Source organism: Carcharhinus amblyrhynchos, chromosome 22 (genome assembly GCF_965287045.1).
Source record: "Carcharhinus amblyrhynchos chromosome 22, sCarAmb.v2.hapA, whole genome shotgun sequence".
NCBI classification, from domain to species: Eukaryota; Metazoa; Chordata; class Chondrichthyes; order Carcharhiniformes; family Carcharhinidae; genus Carcharhinus; species Carcharhinus amblyrhynchos.
In genome coordinates this window covers 22,786,389-22,806,362 of record NC_137345.1, presented here as the reverse complement: position 1 = coordinate 22,806,362, position 19,974 = coordinate 22,786,389, and the positions used below count along the sequence as shown (strand labels likewise).

General features: G+C 41.6%; 1 protein-coding gene across 4 annotated transcripts in view; it reads left to right on the top strand.

Moving 5' to 3' along the window:
• Positions 1 to 9,834: 9,834 nt before the first annotated feature.
• Positions 9,835 to 19,974, top strand: part of kif21b (kinesin family member 21B) — a 159,092-nt gene continuing 148,952 nt past the window's right edge. For all 4 annotated transcript variants that reach the window (XM_080210033.1, XM_080210034.1, XM_080210035.1 and 1 more), the window contains exon 1: positions 9,835 to 10,113. In XM_080210033.1, the coding sequence (XP_080066159.1) occupies positions 10,043 to 10,113 (71 nt within the window). In that variant the 5' untranslated portion in view covers positions 9,835 to 10,042. The remainder of the gene's footprint in view (positions 10,114 to 19,974) is intronic.

Genomic DNA, 19,974 nt, shown 5'->3' with positions numbered 1-19,974 from the left:
ACGCCTGCTGTGTGTCATCGGCAAGGGGCAGCGAAAATTGGATATCACTATCTTCCCAGTAAGATTCGCAATTCCCAATTTCACCGGATCTGTAGTGTCCACTGGCAAACCCGGGGACAGCGAGAGTTGGCTCGAAGTCTTGTCCAGTGCTTTCAACCTTTTCTTGATATTATGCAGAGTGAATCGAATTGGCTGATTTTTGATGCTGGAGATCTTGAGTTGAAAATATTTCACATCTTGTTGATAAAAGATAAAATAATATTACTAATTCCATTTGTCAAAAGTGCTTAGGCTGCTACTCTGGTACACGATGAAGGCAGGTTTGAGGTACTCTATTACAGTGCTCAGTTGATCAGACAGTCTAGCTCATAACAAAACTAGGAAGGGTCGACCCCTCACTGGGGAGTGGAATTTTTCTTGCTTGTCTCCAGATAACTAAGTTATCCAAGACCCCAAGGAGTAAGCTTGAAAGTGTCCTGTTCTGTTAAAGTGTGTGTGTGTCTTTAACTGGTTAAGCTCCATCACTATCCCCTCGCACACTTGCAAGGCCCTTTTACTGGCTGCACTATAATCTGATTTACAGAAGGCCCTACACAGGGGAAAACTGCATGGATTTTTCAGTTGCTTGGCTTGCAGACTCTTAAACGTGGTGAAAGCAGTCCATGTGTGTTAAGATGGTAGCGTTTTAAGGAAAGGGCTTATCATCACCTTCTCAAGGGCAGCTAGGGTTGAGCAATAAATATTGGATTTGTTCGAGACACCCATAGCCCAAGACTGAATTTTTAAAAAAACTTGTTCCCGTTTACCTCTTTCTTTGTGTGGCTAAAAGTGTCGGTGCTATGCTACTGATTTGTATCAGTTAGTGATTATCAGGCTTTTCTTGGTGTGCTTCAGTTCATTTTTTTAGCGTATTAGAATACGCTAAATCACGGAGGTGAGCAGTTGCAGCTGCAGATCTGCTGTCACAATAGCTGAGTAATATGTGGATATAACGGCTGAATTAACATGCTTATGTCTGTAGTGCTGTTCTCAGTTTGCGAAATAGATATTTTAATGGATGACAGGACGGTACTGGAATTACAACAAGGAAGTGAAAGTACCATGTGCAATTGTTTAGCATTACAAAACAGAAACAGACGCTCAAAGTGAGAGAGTCCATGACTAGAGGCCTCTCCATAGGAGGCACTGGTTTAGTTTATCTTGATAGCTGAGGGGTACTGGTCGAAAACTTCATAACTCTATAATTAAATGTTTTCCATGTGTAAATAACATCAACAGAAGTCTGTTTTCAAACAACAGGCCTTTCTCAACTCAATTGCATTTCAAGATGTCCAAATTTTTTCCATAATATGTGTTGGTATTGATTAACCATAGTGCAGAAGGGAGCCATTCAGCCCATCCAACCTATTCCCAGAATCCCATGTATTTACCCTGCTAGTCCTGCTGACATTAAGGGGCAATTTAGCATGGCCAATCAACTGAACCTGGTTGGCGCAGTGGTTAACACTTGCCTCACAGCGCCAAGGACCTGCGTTCAATTCCTGACTTGGTTCACTGTTTGTGTGGAGTTTGCACATTCTTCCCGTGTCTACATGGGTTTGCTCTGAGTGCTCCGGTTTCCTTCCACAGTCCAAAGATATGTGGGTTAGGTGGATTGCCTAGATTAAATTGCCCCTTTGTGTCAGGGGACTAGCTAGAATGGGGTTATGGGGATAGAGTCTGAGTGGGATTGTGGTCGGTGCAGACTCAATGGGCCAAGTGGCCTCCTTCTGAACTGTAGGATTCCATGATTCTCTGAACCTTCACATCTTTGGACTGTGGGAAGAAATTGGACCAGCCGGAGGAAATCAACGTGAGGAGAACATGCAAACAAGCAAACGTGATTAACAGCTTTAATCCTTTGTTCATCATTATTTGAAGGTTAATATCCCCATGACCAAACATCAACAACATCTATAACCAAATTATTTGTGATTTGTATTGATTCCTGTAGGAAAAAGTCAAAAGCACTTTAAAACAAATTTGATTTGAAGGACAATGCTTCTTGGATCATATTGATTGATAGAGATGTTCAACTGCAGTTTTAGGAAAGCATACAAATAATTTTATCAACTGTGAAACAAATCCCATTGTAGAACACTGATAGAAGAGTTTACTAAAGCTTAAAGAGCTTTGTATACATTTGCGCCAACCAGATTCCAGTAATTCGATGAACAATGAACAGATTAGCATTGCAGTGATGATAATTAGGACTATGGACAGAAAAGGAATATGCATCAGAGAATTACTCTTATTTTAATGCATCTTGTATTGATTTCAAAGGAATGTTGATGTGGGGGGGAGTGGGGCTGGAAATTTTAGAAATTTGCGTTTAAGGGGAAACACACTTAACAGGTGTGTAAGGGGCTGACCTAGAGAAGGTAAGAGAACAGATTGACAGTAATGCTGAAGTTGTGATGCAGCTTTCATAACAAAAAAGCCTGTCTCAAATTAATATTTCCTGAATGGAGCTAAACTAATTAGCTGAAGCTCAGTCAATAGGGGAAGGTACAAAACAGAAGATATCAGTACTTTTCAGGCAGAATCAATTGTCTGATTCTAATTCTTTAGAAAATTTATGAAGATGTATATTAATGCTTATGATATGGAATATTGCTAAAACTTATTACAATTCACCATTACTGTAGCTTTCAACGAGTGTAGTAAGAAGTCTCATGACATCAGGTTAAAGTCCAACAGGTTTATTTGGTAGCACAAGCCACAAGCTTTCAGAGCTCCTTCATCAGGTGAGTGGGAGTTCAGTTCACAGACAGGGCATATAAAGACACAAACTCACTCTCCCACTCACCTGGTGAAAGAGCAGCACTCTGAAACCTTGTGACTGTGCTACCAAATAAATCCATTTAACCTGGTAATGTGAGACTTCTTACCATGCTTACCCCAGTCCAATGCCAGCATCTCCACATCATGGCTTTCAAGGAGCACAGGGCAAAAGGAAATATTCAGAATTCTGAGTAAGCTTTCTGAAAAATTCCAGCTCTTATCATAGAATCTTTACAGTGGGAGGAAACCAGGGCACCCGGAGGAAACCCATGCCAACATAGGAGAATATGCAAACTCCACACAGAGGTTCACCTGAAGCTGGAATTGAACCCAGGTCCCTGACACTGTGAGACAGCAATTTATTTATTTATTTATCAATTATTGTCACAAGTAGGCTTGCGTTAGCACTGCAATGCCACACTCCAGCACCTGTTTGGGTACACTGAGGGAGAATTTACATGGTCTATGCCCCTAACCAGCACGTTTAATGGACTGTGGGAGGAAACCAGAGCACCTGGAGAAAACCCATGCTGACACGGGGACAACATGCAAACTCCATACTGACAGTGACCCAAGCCAGGATCAACCCAGGTTCCCTGGTACTGTGAGGCAGCAGTGCCACCATAACTCTTCGTCGCCTCTTCGCCTATACAAAATAAAGTCAACCAAAGTATTTAGCATATTAAATCATATGGATTAAACAAGCCTTGCTTCTTAACTTAGTAAACCCAAATACACACATGGAAATGAACGTAAATCAAAACAGATATTACAAAGATGCTTTTCTATATTGATTATATAAAGATGCAGGCTAGCTCATGTGCAAGTTATCTGCAAATACGCATTCACATGTTTTGCTAACTGTGTGAGTTCTTTGAATCATGAAGGTTAGGTAATTTCATCAATTCTTTATCATTCACTGGAATGGGATGTGTAGCCTGCTGATATGGACTTGATTCCTATTATTAAAGTAAGTTTTCTTGTGTATATTTCTCTTCATCTTTGATGCATATAATCCCATTGAACAAATAAACAAATGGCTAAGTTAAATGAGCATCATCTTCATAATTAAATGTTTACCCACTTAAATGGTGGTGTTGATTACATTCAGAGAGATCTGTTACTTGTCTATATTGATATTGTGCACAGCTCTTTCTGCCCACTTTAAACAAAAATACAAATTTGCTACAAATTTTTGTAATTTTTAACTACCTGTCATTTGACACGTGTAGAAACTCATCATTATGCTTTAAGTGCCCTACTAAGTCATTGAGGATGTAGCATAGCAGTTTCCATCAAAATGATATGGAGCCCAAGCTCTTAGAAAAACCAATTTTACAATATATGGCTGGAGCTTAAGTTTACTATCTTTGAAATTCTTTGCCCAGATGGCTGCCGAGGCTCAATCACTGAGTACGTTTAAGACTGACATCGATAGATTTCTACATATTAAAAACATCAGTGGGTACTAAGATAGTGCAAGAGAATTGTGTCAAAATAGAAGATCACCCATGATCTCATTGAGTGGTGGCGGAGCAGCTTGAAGAGCATTTTAAAATTCATTTACAGGAAGGGGGCGTCACGAGCTAGGCCAGTTGCCTTCTTGGACTGCTGCACTACTGAGGTGTAGGTGCACCCATAGTGCTGTTAGGGAGGGAATTCCAAGATTTTGACCCAGTGACAGTGAAGGAACAATGACATATTTCCAAGTCAGGATGATGAGTGGGTGAGAGAGGAACCTCCAGGTGGTGGTATTTCCATGTTTCTGCTGCTCTTGTCCTTCCAGATGATAGTGGTCATGGATTTGGAAGCTGCTGCCGAAGGAATCTTGGTCATTTCCTATAGTGCATCTGCAGGTTATATACATTGCTATCATCGTTCGTTGGTGATGGAAGGATTGAATGTTTGTGAAAGAGATAGCAATTAAGTAAGCTGTTTTGTCCTGAATGGTATCAAGCTTCTTGAGTATTGTTGGCACAGCACTGATCCAGGCAAGTGGATAGTATTCCATCACACTCCTGAGTTATGCCTTGTCAATGGCAGTCAGGCTTTGGGGAATCAGGAGTTATTCACAGCAGGATTCCGTGCTTTTGACCTGCTCTGGTAGCCACAGTATTTATAATTTAATGGCCTACTCCTGCTGCTATTTCGTATCACCTTGTGAACCAAACATTGGCTCTTAAGTCTTCTCTAAGGATGCAAACCTGCCACCCATACCCAGCCTGAACTCAATGTGACCCAGTCTCATACAATGGACTGCATTTTTAGCAAGTTGGGATGACTTGGGAGTCCTTTAAAATTGGATTCTGATTCCAGGCTCCCTAATCCCAATCCTGGGGTTTCTGATTATTGGGAGTTCCATTTAAGAGTCCAGGATTGTTTGGGTCATGAGCCCACCCCATGCACTCCCAACCTGGCTAGCCCCATTGTGAGGATAGACATGCCCTAGTACTCAGCACTTTTCCTGGAGTTGGAACAGCTTAAGAACAATGGTCCACGACACCTCAGCGAATTTGTAAGTCTACATGAGGGAACCTTTAGCAGGTGCGTTCAAAAAGTCCTCCTCCCATACGTTGACTCTGTCTGCATTTCCCACTGCACCAGCGAAGTAGCTAACATAATTAAGGACCCCATGCATGCCGGACATTCTCTCTTACGCCTTCTCCCGTTGGAAAAAAGATACAAAAGTCTGAGTTCACGTACCAGTGACTCAAGAACAGCTTCTTCCCTGCTGCCATCAGATTTTTAAATGGACCTACCTTATATTAAGTTGATCTTTCTCTACATTCTAGCTATGACTGTAACATTACATTTTGCACTGTTTCGTTTTCTTCTTTTCTTTTCTGTATAGCGTGCCAGAAATAACACTTTTCACGATATACTAATATGTGTGACAATAATAAGTCAAATCAAAATCAAATCATGTCACTCATACCAACCTGTACTGAACTACTCTAATGGCCTCTCATGCTGCCCATACCAAGATGTGCTCCCCTTGCCACTCCTGCCTATCATGCCTCCCCTGCAAATCTATAACACTTGAGTGCCCATTCATCCACAATACACTGTATAGAACTAATGAACCCAATAAAGACAATAGGATGTGTAATTAAAGGTTTTTCAACAGTCATTCACTGATTACTTTCTACTTTCTATAAAAAACCTCCTTTTTACTAGGATGCTTCAACCATCTATCATTCTAATGAACATCTGGATCTCAGCCAAAAATGCATAATGAAGGTTGGGTGAGAGACCAGGCACCCATTAGAATGCTAAAACTCCTCAGCCCCAGAGAAAATATTGCTTGATTGACAACTGTGGTGTGTGGGGATCATTGATGGATCCCTGCACACAGGTGAGTGTGTGTGGAATGGGGTCAGAGAGAGAGGGTCACCGGGTCACCAGTGAGAAAGAAGCTGGAGAATCAGAGGCAAGGGCAGAGGGTGGTTATCAGCACTCCCCCCACACTCACCTTCATCCCAAATTCCTAATATCAGGTTCCTCAATCTCACACTCAATGCCTGTCAGTGAGGGATGTCTTCCCCATGAAACCTGATAGGATTTTCTGGGCAGACTTTGGAAGATATGGGAGAGCTGTATGTGTTGCATTTAATAACTGAATCACCACTAAATTCCTATGGACTCAGGGATATTTAGTATTGAAGGGTTCCTTCATGAGCACAATTGATTTCTAGCCACCAGTGGACAGCATTCCTAATTCAGGTCCCTCTTGACCGCAAGTTAATTGACAACAGTTCTACTGATGAGATATGGTACCCGCACCTGATTCTCCAAGCAAACCCGTCCCCCCCAAAATTTTGCCAAATCAATTAAATTCTACCTAATGTGTCTGATTGATGATCTTTCATCAAAACAACACAGTTCAGAGGGAGGCGCTGGCCTAATGGTATTAGTGCTACACTATTAATCCAGAAACTTTGCTAATGTTCTGGGGATCCGGGTTCGAATCCCACCACACAGGTAGTGGAATTTGCATTGATTTAAGAATCTCAAATTAAGAATCTACCGATGACTGCAAAACCATTGTCAATTGTCAGAAAAACCCATCTGATTCACTATGCCCTTTAGGGAAGGAAATCTACCACTGTGACCTGGTCTGGCCAACATGTGACTCCAGACCCACAATAATGTGGTTGATTCTCAACTGTCTTACAAGGGCACCTGGGGATGGACAATAAATGCTGACCAGCCAGCAACGCCCATGTCCCACAAATGAATAAAAAACAATCTGTTGTTATATCTTTTTTGATGTTCAGTGCCCATAATTGAATGTAGGACTTGAGGTGATCTCTAACACAACCACTGGCACAGGCAAACTAGTGAGCACATTGTGCCAGTCTGAAACCCAGATAAATGGGGAGGGTTACCAACAGAGAGGACATCTGGTTGTAAAACCATCTGCCAAATCAAGATGATGGTTCATATAAATAGAAATGGCATGCAAGCTAGGGTGGATCCTGCAAACAATGCTGGGATTCTATGAGCAATGGGCATGGTTACCATCCAGTGGAGATTAGAAGAAGAATAGGAGATGGATAAGGGGAATCAACCAGCATCATGGCAGCATCAATTAAAATAGAAGAAACTGTAAAAAGACTCAAGCTTAGCTCTGACCAAGACTCACCATAACTGAAGCACTTTTGTCTCCCAAGAGTTAACTTGAGGTTTAATTTGATTTGATTTATTATCACATAAGAACATAAGAAGTAGGAGCAGGAGTAGGCCATCTAGCCCTTCGAGCCTGCCCCGCCATTCAATAAGATCATGGCTGATCTGTTGTGTCTCAGTTCCACATGCCCGCCCTCTCCCCATAACCCTTAATCCCCTTGCCTATCAAAAACCTATCAACCCGCGTCTTAAATATATTTATTGAGGCAGCCTCCACCACTTCAACGGGCAGAGAATTCCAGAGATTCACCACCCTTTGAGTGAAGAAGTTCCTCCTCAACTCCGTTCTAAACTGTCCCCCCCCCTTTATCTTGAGGCTGTGCCCTCTAGTCCTACTGTCTTTTCTGAGCGGGAAGAGCCTCTCCACCTCTATCCTATCCATCCCATTCATCATCTTATATGTCTCAATGAGATCTCCCCTCATTCTTCTAAACTCTAATGAGTACAAGCCTAGCTTATTCAGCCTCTCCTCATAGTTCAACCCCCTCAACTCCGGTATCAGCCTAGTAAACCTCCTCTGCACTCCCTCCAAGGCCAAAATATCCTTGTGCAAGTGCGGCGACCAAAACTGCACACAGTACTCCAGCTGCAGCCTCACCAGTGCCCTGTACAGTTGCAGCAATACCTCCCTACTCTTATATTCAATCCCCCTCGCTATGAAGGCCAGAATCCCATTCGCCTTCCTGACCACCTGCTGCACCTGTATTAATATGCAGTATAATGTATTGTTTTTGTGTGCTATACAGAAAGCATACCATTCGTAGAATACATAGGGGAAAAGGAAAGGAGAGAGTGCAGAATGTAGTGTTACATAGTTGTAGCAAGGGTGTAGAGAAAGATCAACTTAATATAAGGTATGTCCATTCAGAAGTCTGATGGCAGTAGGGAAGAAGCAGTTCTTGAGTCAGTTGGTACGTGATCTCAGACTTTTGTACCTTTTTCCCGACAGAAGAAGGTGAAAGAGAATATGTCTGGAGTACATGGTGATAATGCTGGCTGCTTTTCCAAGACAGCGGGAAGTGTTGACGGAGTCAAGGGGTGGGAGGCTGGTTTGTGTGATGGACTGGGCTATGTTCATAACCCTTTGTAGTTCCTTGTGGTCTTGGTCAGATTAGGAGCCATACCAAGCTGTGATACATCTGGAAAGGATGCTTTCTATGGCACATCTGAAAAAATTGGTGAGAGTCGTAGCTGACATGCTGAAGTAAAGGGTCACTGGACTTTTTGACGATGTTTTGTAACTGTGCACTTTTCACCTTTCTCTCATTCTGAAGGTCTAGGTTAAGGGCTCTACAAAACTACATGCACTTTAAGAGGTAGGTCCATTAGCACTGTTTCCTCATTTTTAATTGACTCCAATGGGTACTTCTTGGCGAGAGTGAAATTGCTGTTCACTTTCCAGCATTGAGGGTTTCAAATGTATACGTGCCTGGAAGACATTCTTGGTCCCCAGTTACAAAAGAATGAATGAGTGATTTCTTGGCACTGATCCCTTGGACAATTACCCTGTCTACATCATGCTTTTTGGCATGGGTAGCCTTTATAAAGTAAGCTGTTGGTTTAAATGCATATGTTGTTTTAAGAAAGATAATTTGATTTGATATATTATTGTCATATGTATTAGTATACAATAAAAAGTATATAGTATAAAGCATATGCAGTGAAAAAAAATTATTTCTTTCACGTTATACAAAGCATACCATAAAGAAGAGGGTGCAGAATGTAGTGTTAAAGTCATAGCTAGGGTCTAGACAACAGAAAATATCTAAGTTTAAGCTTACTTATTAGTGTCACAAGTAGGTTCACATTAACAGTGCAATGAAGTTACTGTGAAAATTCCCCCAGTTGCCCCACTCTGATGCCTGTTCAGATCCACTGAGTGAGAAATTAGTATGGCCAATGCACCCAACCAGCCCATCTTTCAGAGTAGGAGGAAAGCAGAGGAAACCCACACAGCGATGGGGAGAACGTGCAGACTCCACACAGACAGTGACCCAAGCCAGGAATTGAACTCAGGTCCCTGGCGCTGTAAGGCAACAGTACTAACCACCATGCCACCAAGCTGCCCAGTATACTGATCAGAGAGTGGACTTGAAAATTGAGCAACACTGAGCTGACAGCCTTCCCCTTTGGGGGGGGCGGGGGGGGGTGCAGACTAGTTTGATGCCTTTCTTTTCTAATTCTGGTTGGCCAATGAGCCGCCCATTGGTAAGTCTGGGGTGTGTGATTGGTGGGAGGAGACGTCGCTCTTGTGTGGACCCCGCCCAGCCAGCAGGTTGGGTTGCCCGGCAATCAGCACTCTTGCTGAGAGGCTGACTTTTAGATGTTGCATTGCGGATTGCCCGCGACTACAATGTAGCGCAGGATGTTGCAAAGGCGAGCATGTCGCTACCGCCCCGAGCCCGCTAGCCGCGGGATGGCACGCTTCAGTTTGGGTGGTGAAGACACTGGCGTTTATCCGTCCCCTTAAAACCCACCCCATCCACCCCACCGGCGTTCAAGTAGGTCGGCGCGATTTTCCCTTCGCTGGATGAGGGTTGGAGAGCGCACCGAGATAATGGCGACCCATCAAGACGGCTGTAGTGTCAAAGTCGCTTTAAGGTAAGACAGCTCCTTATTTATTACAGTGCTTGAGTCGGTGCCAGGAGTAAGGGCAATCAGGGAAGCCATTGTGTGGGTGCTCTTGTTGCCTTGCTTGATGGGAACTTAATTGATTCTGCATTTTAAAATAAATTGTGAATGGATTGTATCATTCTGACTTGCTTTTATGTTGACTGGCATTCAGTTCTTGCTTGGGTAGTTTATTTCTCCATTTGGTTGGCTTCATGTTCTGCATTTAATATTTGGGGGACAATGGACCCTTATCACAATAATTGACTGGTGGAGGGGGAACTATAAATAATCTTTTTTTTCCCCCCCCATCCTATTTGGGAACTGCAATAAATGACACCACCCATGATATTGTGGCATATTTGACACTTCTTCACAGATCATTTTTTTAAAATTTCAGTTTCACTATTCAGTCTTTATTCATCAAAGTGAGTTTCTGTCGTTGGAGGAGTTAAAATGGTGAATGATTGGTATTATTACATGGGCATTGGAAACAATATGGTTGTGGGGGGGGAAATATTTTGCTGTTTAGTTTTCATAGCTATAACATAATAACTGACTCAAGTGAGCTGTAAAGGGTGTTTGCTAACCATATTAGGACAATGTAACATCAATAGGATAACACAATGCTTTTTTGATACCTTTCTACTTCCACCTCCCCCCTCCCTTCCTCCAAAATGGTGAGAATGACAGTTTTACAGTGCTGATTTACCAGCAATAGATCATTTGGAAATAGATGTGCTTGAAATGAAATATGTTATTGGTGTTTCATAATGATCATTATGCTGCTCCTTTTAATAGATTCTGACTTACAGCAATAATTTGAAAGACACCATGAAATCGTCTATGAGAGCGATGGAGAATGAGAACAAAGAGTGTGTGTAAGAGGCTGGGACATTTTGATCGGGAAAGTGTCAATTAAAGTTCTGTTATGTACAGGCAATATTAAGAGACACAAGACCAAAAAAAAGAAAGGGGGGGAGGGGAGGTGTTGGTGTGGTGATGAGGGGGAGAGAGACAATAAGGTACGATGACAGTCAGTGGAATCCAGAGAATGTCATTTTGTTCTGTGACTTTTTTGGTTTTCTCCCAATTGTGAAGGTCATTCATACATTTCAGAAAATGATTTTAAATTTAATCTTGCGCACCGAATGGGCGATTTACAAATCATCTGTCACCACAGATAAGTGGAAAATACAGTTCATGTCACATAATAATAAATCAGCTTCAGCTTAACTGCCACAAGCTGCTTTTGTTAACAATTTACTCCTGGTTTGACTTCAAGCACAGGTCTCACAAAACAATAGGACTCTTCTAAAGGAATCAATCCCAGGGATCAAAAATATTCAGTTGATTTACATGTTTGTAAATAATTGTTATTTGTTTGGTGTCACTGAAATAAATTGGATTGGAAATCCTGAACACAACCGTTGACCCTACTGAAGCTTGTTCTAATTTTGTTCCAGTTATTGATTGGGGAAAAAAATGAATGCCCTTCTTGATGTTAGAAGATACTTACTTGGCAGGGGTTAAACCATAATCAGCCAGGGAACAAAGCTAGCACTTGGGGTCTGCTGATGCTAGCCATCGTGGTTTTCCTATGCTAGGGTAGAATAAAGGAGCAGGGTAAGCCAATGAGTAAAACCTGGGCTTTACCTGATGCAATTTTTTAAAGCCATCTTGGCATTTTGACTCATATAAAGGGCAAGATTTTCCAGCCACACTCGCCCCAAGGCTGGAAAATCCCATCCAAGGTCAATGGACCTTTGCATGGTCTGTGTCCCCCACCCACCATGATTCCTGTGGCAGGTGGGATGGGAAAATTCCACCTAAAATATTAGATCAAGCCCGGGAGCGGGTGCAATGCCCCATCCTGTCAGCTTGGATCTTGTTTGATTGAGGTCATAATGGGACGTGAAGTTTTGTCTTGTCAGCTTGGGTCTGATATGTCACTCGTGGGGACCATAATTGGAATTAATTTGAATTTGCTTTTTTGATTAGAAATAAAGTACTGAAAAGTACAAAAAAAGGTGTCAGCATTTAAACCATCAGCAGGGTAATCACATTCACATTTATTATTGAATGATTGCACCAATATAGCAAGAGAATAGTATAAGATTCTTCATTTCTGAATAAATTGTTGCAGTTGCTGAAGATGGAATTTTAATTTGAAACAAAGGCTTTCCAATTCATGTAGTTTTTCCTCTTGGGATTTGTGGATATGGGATGAAACATAGTTAGGGATTTCTTACTTTATATCTGTCTCTAATAAAAAAAAAATCTGTTCATACATTACTTCCTTGGTAACAGTAGTACATTACACACAGAAAATGTGAAATTGTAATTACTGACAAAAATCTTAGTAGGTGGCAAAGTATAGAAGAGGTACGTCAAAAGGAAATGACTTCTTGAAGCAAATTGATCTGAAACAATAGTATACACCTGAAAGTAATGATAAAACAGTGTGAAGAATGTCACCTTGGATTTGTAGGTGTTTAGTAGCAAAGGAAGATAGCCAATGAAAAGAGCTAAAGTTCAAGGTGGCTGTATAGGTTAAGGGAGTTGTGAGCGAATCAAGACTAAGAGATTCTCTTATAAACGTTAACTGAGTTATTTTACTTCAAAACAAAACTCAATCTCAATCAACTGGCTTGGATCAAATCGATTGATTTTTACAATTAAATTAATTTCTTAGATGTAATTGGTTGAATGCCCCTTTTTTCATACTTTAGCATTAATAAATTCAATGAAAAAGGCACCACTTCCTACCATCGCTGTTCAAAACTGCTAAGCGAAGAATCAGGAAGTGTCAGTAACATTCAGTTTCAGGAAGGATGTAGGCCTTTTGTTGACTTTAAACCAAATTTTTGTACTGTCACGGTGTGTGATAAGTTTATCTGTATCTGGGAGAGGAGTGATTACAAAAAAAATCCCCGAATGTTTACAAAACAAATATGTAATCAGTTTACACAAGGGCAGATTTGCTTTTATCATTACTGTATTTATATTACAGTAGTACATCAATGACAACCAATTACTAAAAATGTAGTTCTCAACTTATTAGGTATGTTTATATTCTTGTGATAAACTGAAAGTAAACCTGGGTGGAGGGAAAAGGCATATTAGTGTCTTAATGATGAAGATGGAATGGGCAGTGCAGAGCAGACTATCGTAAAAAATTACCTGCAACTGAAGTATTGCTTTTAATTCTGCTACATCATGATGTGAAAGCAGGTGGGCTTATTCTCAGGAGCAATCTTGATGTCATTGTGGTGCACCTTCCGCCTGTTAGATAACAGCATCGTTGGCAGAGTCCTGTGGTGTGTGATCCAGGTGGACTTGTGAGAAAATGAAGTGATTGGGACTTTTTAAATTCACAGTTTCTAGTCAATGCAATCGTGATCAATACATGTTCTTTAGAATGGCAGAAGTTATGTAGTTTGTAGCACATAAAAATAAATTTCATGAGCTGAATGTTGTAATGTGAATGTCTTTACTTGGGTAAGTCAGCAATGTTCTGAACTGGTTTAACTCCTTTAGGTCTCAGCTGTGACTCGGTAGGTTTAGAATCATAGAATTCTACAGTGCAGAAGGAGGCCACTTGGCCCATCGAGTCTGCACCGATCCCACCTAGGCACTATCCCCACAACCCCATTCATTTACCCTAGCTAGTCCCCCTGACATTAAGGGGCAATTTAGCATGGCTAATTCACCTATCTCGCACACCTTTGGACTGTGAGAGGAAACCGGAGCACCCAGAGAAAACCCACACAGGCACGGAGAGAATGTGCAAACTCCACACACACAATCACCCAAGCCAGGAATCAAACCTCTGTTCCTGACACTGCAAAGCAGCAGTGCTAATCGCTGAGGCACCATGCCTCTCACACGATATTATTTCCAATTCTTGCATTGTCAGATTGTGGGTTCAAATCCCAATTCAAGTACTGTTTGGAGAAGAGTGTTCTGATGCCCTGTATGATATTTATCATTCAACCATCGGGGGCAGCAAGGTGGCACAGTGGTTAGCATTCCTGCCTCACAGTGCCAGGGACCCAGGTTCAGTTACTGCCTTGTGTGACTGTTTATGTGGAGTTTGCACCTTTTCCCCATGATCTGTGTAATTTTCCTCCGGGTGCTCCGGTTTCCTCCCACAATCCAAAGACTTCCATGTGAAGTGATATGGTCATGCTAAATAGCCCCTTAGTGTCAGGGGGATTAGCAGGTAAATATGTGGGGATAGAAATTGATGGGCTGAATAGCCTGCTTCCACACCATAGGGATTCTAATAGAATCAGCATTTAAAAATAGATTATCTCATTGTTGTTTGTGGAATCTTGCTTTGCACAAATTAGTGACTACAGCTCAAAGTACTCCAACGACTAACACTTTGGGATGTCCTGAAATTGTGAGAAGCACTGTTTAAAAATGCACATCTTTCTTCTTCACCAAAATGCATGGCATAATTTATTGGAGAAATTGCATCAATTTGGCTATGTAATCTCAGTTGGTACAAAGAAAAACTTGTGAACTCTTTCTTGGTTTCTGTTTATTGCCAGAATTTATGGGTTTAATATTTCTGATCAGTGATGTAATAAAGTTCTGCTGTACTGGAGGATTGAATCAAATATTGGTTACAACACTGTCATGTCACCATTTGCCTTTTAATTCCACCTAACCTGATGAACCAGAGGATTTCTTATTATAAGGATCCTAAAGTTAGACTGACCAATCAAGTATTAAGTCACGGGCCAAAATTAGCTTGTGCTGAAGCTTCACATTTAATGAATGCAGTATTTACTAAAACAAACTTAAATTCTCCAGTGACATTACAGATGGGAAGTTCTCCCCACAGACCGTTTGGTCACCATTCAGGGTGTTGCTGTGAGGAAAGACTGTATACAGAAAGAACTGCTGTTGAAATGTGTCAGATCAATGATTTAAAGCATAAGGCATGGGAACAAGGATGGGTGAAAGAATCATAGAATCATACAATGCACAAGGGGCCTTTCAGACAAACAGCATGACTACACCCAATCCCATTTACCAGCACTTGGTCCATAGCCTTGAATGTTATGACGTGCCAAATTCTCACCCAGGGGACTCTTTAAAAGGCATAAGACAACTCACCTCTACCACCCTCTGAGGTTGCACGTTCCAGACCATCATCACCTTCCGGTTAAGTAAGATATTCCTCACGTGCCCCATAAATCTCCTGCCCCTCAGCTTGAACCTGTGTCTCCTCGTCATTGACCCTTTAACTAAGGGGAAGTCATCATTGGGCTGAGCATGGTGATGTATTTGTTTCCAAAACATCATATTCATTATTTATTGCTGTTACAAATGTGCAGTTACTGAATGTAAGAACATGAAAAGAGTACACGCCAGCTATTTGGCCCTTCACTAGGATGCCCACAAAACATCTCAGCCGTCACATTGTAACAAGTATCAGCACCATGAACCAGCCAAAGGTTTCAGCAATATAAACAGAAAATGTTGGAAAAGTTCAGCAGGTCTGGTGGCATCTATGAAAGCAGTAACTGAATTGACATTTCTAATCCAAAATTGTTATTGTGCTTTTGCTTCTGCTGTTTTGTCTTAATTATTTCTTAATTTAAAAAAATCACTCTGAGTGAAAAAGAGACTGCATTTATCAAGTTGCTCATGGCATTCCACCAGCATCACAGCCAATGTATTCAAGTGTAGCCCTAGTTGTCATGTTAGTCAACATGGGAGCAGATTTGTGTACAGCAGGGTTCCACAAACAGCAGAGATAAATGACCAATTGATCTGTTTTGACGCTGTCAGGCGAAGGGTAATATTGTCCATTACTTTCTTTGCAAAATGCCCTGGGATCTTGCGGCAACCTGGACAAAAGAGGTGTAAATTCAACATTACATCTGAAAAGATGGCATCTTTGACAATGCAATACTCTCAGTACTGAAAGGTTAATCCAGAGAATGGGCTAATACCCAGGATTGGGACTTGAAGACACAGCATTGGGAAGAAAGGTGAATAGAACATATCTTTCTAAAATTTGTGTAAAATTTATTCTGTGCAGCTCTAATTTTATGTCTCCAGACCCTATTATTATATTTACACTGTTATTCTACTTTACCTTCTCGGCACTGAGTTGCCAATCCCCTACCCCTCTTTCTAGACTCGATTTTTGATGGGTCATTCCTACGAGCTCATCCTTTATGTGAATTTAACCTCCTAAATGTTTCCTGCATTCTCATCAAAGAACACATATCGTTTGGTGGCATGGTGATGAGAATGGAACACAGTTGTGGAAGTGTGGTTTTACTGCTACACCCTGACCAACAGGACCTTGATGAATCGCTCTTTACTATACTACCACCACTTGAAATCCAGCTAATATCCCATCCACCCCAACCGAGTGCACCTTAGACACCGACAGCTTGTCGGCAGCATTTAAATAAAGTCAGAAGCTGAATTTGGCTCTGGCTGCAAGTTGGCACGGCAGCTCTGCTGACTTTGTCCCCACAATTTGAATTCCTTCCCCCAGCAACTTTGCATTTGGTTGATATACTGACTTTAATGTAAATTCTTATTGGAGATGAATCTGGAGTATGATCTCATGGCATAAAATGATAGTTTAATTTAAGTATACTTTGACAAATATTTCAGATTAATTTTTAATTTGTCTTCACCTACAGCACTAGCTCCTGAATTAGATTAACATTTAGTTTATTTATTAGTGTCACAAGTCATCTTACATTAACAGTGCAACGAGGCTACTGTGAAAATCTCCTGGTCGCCACGCTCTGGCGCCTGTTTGGGTACACTAAAGGAAAATTGTAGCATGGCCAATGCACCTAACCAACACATCTTTCGGACTGTGGGAGGAAACCGTTGCACCTGGAGGAAACCCACGCAGAGACGGGGAGAATTTGTAGACTCCGCACAGAAAGTGACCCAAGCCAGGAATAGAACTGGGTCTCTGGTGCTGTGAGGCAGCAGTGCTAACCACTGTGCCAGCATGCCGTTGAGTTGAAGGTGCAATACCCACTCCAGAATTTAGGTACAATTTAGAGGTGCACTTCAGTGCAAATAGTGCGTTGTGTTGCATTGTCAGAGATGCTTTCTTTTCAGTGAGATTTTGAGACACTTGTCCTATTTGCCTGTTGATGTGGTGCCACTTCAAGAGGAGAATGCAAATTCCACCAGTGTCCTGGCAAAGATTTGTCTATCGACCAATGTCAGAAGAATCAGTATTGTGTGGGTGTGCTGGGGAGAGGGAGTGAGCATTTTTCAGGATGGGGTGGGAGAATGAGATGGAATGGGGGTGTAAACTGCTGGGGGTGAGGAAGTGGGATGAACACTGTCGAGGGTGAAAAGGGTCGAACCTTGTTGAGTGCATTAAGGGTATTAGCACTGTCAGTGGGGGGGGAGAGGGCTGAACCTTCTCAGAGGGATGTGGCTGTGTGGTTTCTGAGGCTGACGGGTCCATTTAAGGAGCAGTGCAATTCAGTGAACTGAAGAAAGACTTTAAGGGACATGTCTTCAGTTCATGACAAAAAGAGGCATGGCTCAATTGGACTTACGATCCAACTTGGCCTTTTGACAATGTTCATCCCTTCTTCAACCTGGAGCTAAGACCAGGTGGTGCAAAGATCCAGCGTAAAATGAGAAATGGGTACTTTAATCACCTGAGTGTTGGACGCACTTGCTCTGCCACTAACCAAAAGATCTGGGCACCTTTGGTGGGCTGGGAATCTAGAACGGGGGGGGGACACAGTTTCTGGATAAGTGTACAATCATTTAGGACTAATATGGGGAGAAATTTCTCCACTGAGAGATGTGAATGGATTTCGCTACTCCAGCCCTTAATATTGTTCACCCTTTCCCAGAAAAGTGCAACCCCGCTCTTACCTCCCTCACTTTTAAGGCTCAGTTAGGCAGGTTATGGATGTCTCAAGGAATCGCGGGGTGTGGGGAATAGGTGGGAAAGTGGAGTTGAGACCCAAGATCAGCCATGATTGCACCAAATGGTGGAGCAGGCTCACTGGCCAGATGGTCTTTGCCTGTTCCTATTTCTTTTTTTAAAGTGTTTTAAAGTATATTTATTAGTGTCACATGTGGGCGTGTGGGATTGTGGCAGGAATGTGGGATGGTAGTTGGGCGAGGTAGCAGGTGGGCGTGGGGATGTGGGTGGGTGGCAGGTTTAAGTTTATTTATTAGTGTCACAACTAGGCTTATATTAACACTACAATGAAGTTGCTGTGAAAATCCCCTAGTCGTCACACTCCGGCCCATTTGGGTACACTGAGGGAGAATTTAGCATGGCCAATGCTAACCAGCACATCTTTCAGACTGTTGGAGGAAATCGGAGTGCCTGGAGGAAACCCACACAGACACAGGGAGAACATGCAGACTCCACAATACAGTGGCCCAAGGTGGGGATTGAACCTGGGTCCCTGGCACTGTGAGGCAGCAGTGCTAACCAAAGTGCCAACATGCTGCCATTCTTATGTAGATACAAGTTTTTAAAAATTTTAATAAATGTAGATAACTGGCGTGAATAATAGGCATTGAAACTTAACGTCTCCTGTATGAAAGAGTGATCAATAAAATAAATGTTTAGGAGCCAATTGATCCTGCCAGTGCTATTTGATTTTTTTGAAACAGTAAAACAATATTCTCCTTGCTATTTCCTTGAAGTCAGTGAGAATTTATACATAGTTGGAAGTGCTGTGTTTCATTTTTGCCACCACATAATTTAAGTCAACGGAGACATCTGCTCCCAGAAAATATCCTCCTTTAAGAGTTTTTAACTAAAATTCATGTCGAGCTGATGAAATCACCAGTGTGCAATTAATATGTGAAACATATTGAAGTCTCTCGCAAAATACCTGGTTATGTTTCTGCAGTGATGTCAGGGCATCAGCTAAAATCTTCAAATGAAATAACAAGTTAACCTTTCCATCAGGTTGTGATGAGATCCTATTCCACAAAATGAGGTTTAAGTTTATTTATTAATCTCATAAAAAAGGTTTACATTAATGCTGCAATAAAGTCACTGTGAAAATCCTTATTTTCAGAAATGTAACTTAGACACACAGTTTTAATTCAGAAAATTAATTTGAATGTAAGATAATAAAATTATTTGAGAGGAAAAAAAATTTTCTTAACTTGTAACCCAGTGACTGTGTACGACAAGGCCGTTTTTCAAAATTTGTGTGCCTATCTATAATAGTTCAGAGAGGGATTGAGTTGTGATGCTGTGTCAGAAGGACATAAAGCATGAAACAAAAGCAGCCTGAATTTAAAAGTGCACAGCAGGTACTGCAGTGCAGCTTTTTTTTAAGCTTGAGTTCTAGAAGGTGAATTGGGTCACGGACTTCTTTTGTATCATTAACAACCTTTTGTCCCACACATGATCCTCTAATTCATCAGCAGTGGCACCATTTGGCGCCACTCCTCTTGCAGTGCCCAGTCCTAGGAAAGTGCCAGATGGTGTCTGATTGCAGGCATGTAGAGCTGATGAAATCACCAGTGTGCAATTAATATGTTAAAACATATTGAAGTCTCTAGCAAAATACCTGGTTATGTTTCTGCAGTGATGTCAGGGCATCAGCTAAAATCTTCAAGTGAAATAACAAGTTAACCTTCCCATCGGGTTGTGATGAGATCCTACTCCACAAAATGAGGTTTAAGTTTATTTATTAGTCTCATAAAAAAAGGTTTACATTAATGCTGCAATAAAGTTACTGTGAAAATCCCCTAGTCGCCACATTCTGGCGCCTGTTTGGGTACACAGAGGGAGAATTGTAGAACGGCCAATGCACCTAACCAGCACCTCTTTCGGACTGTCATAGGAAACCCGTA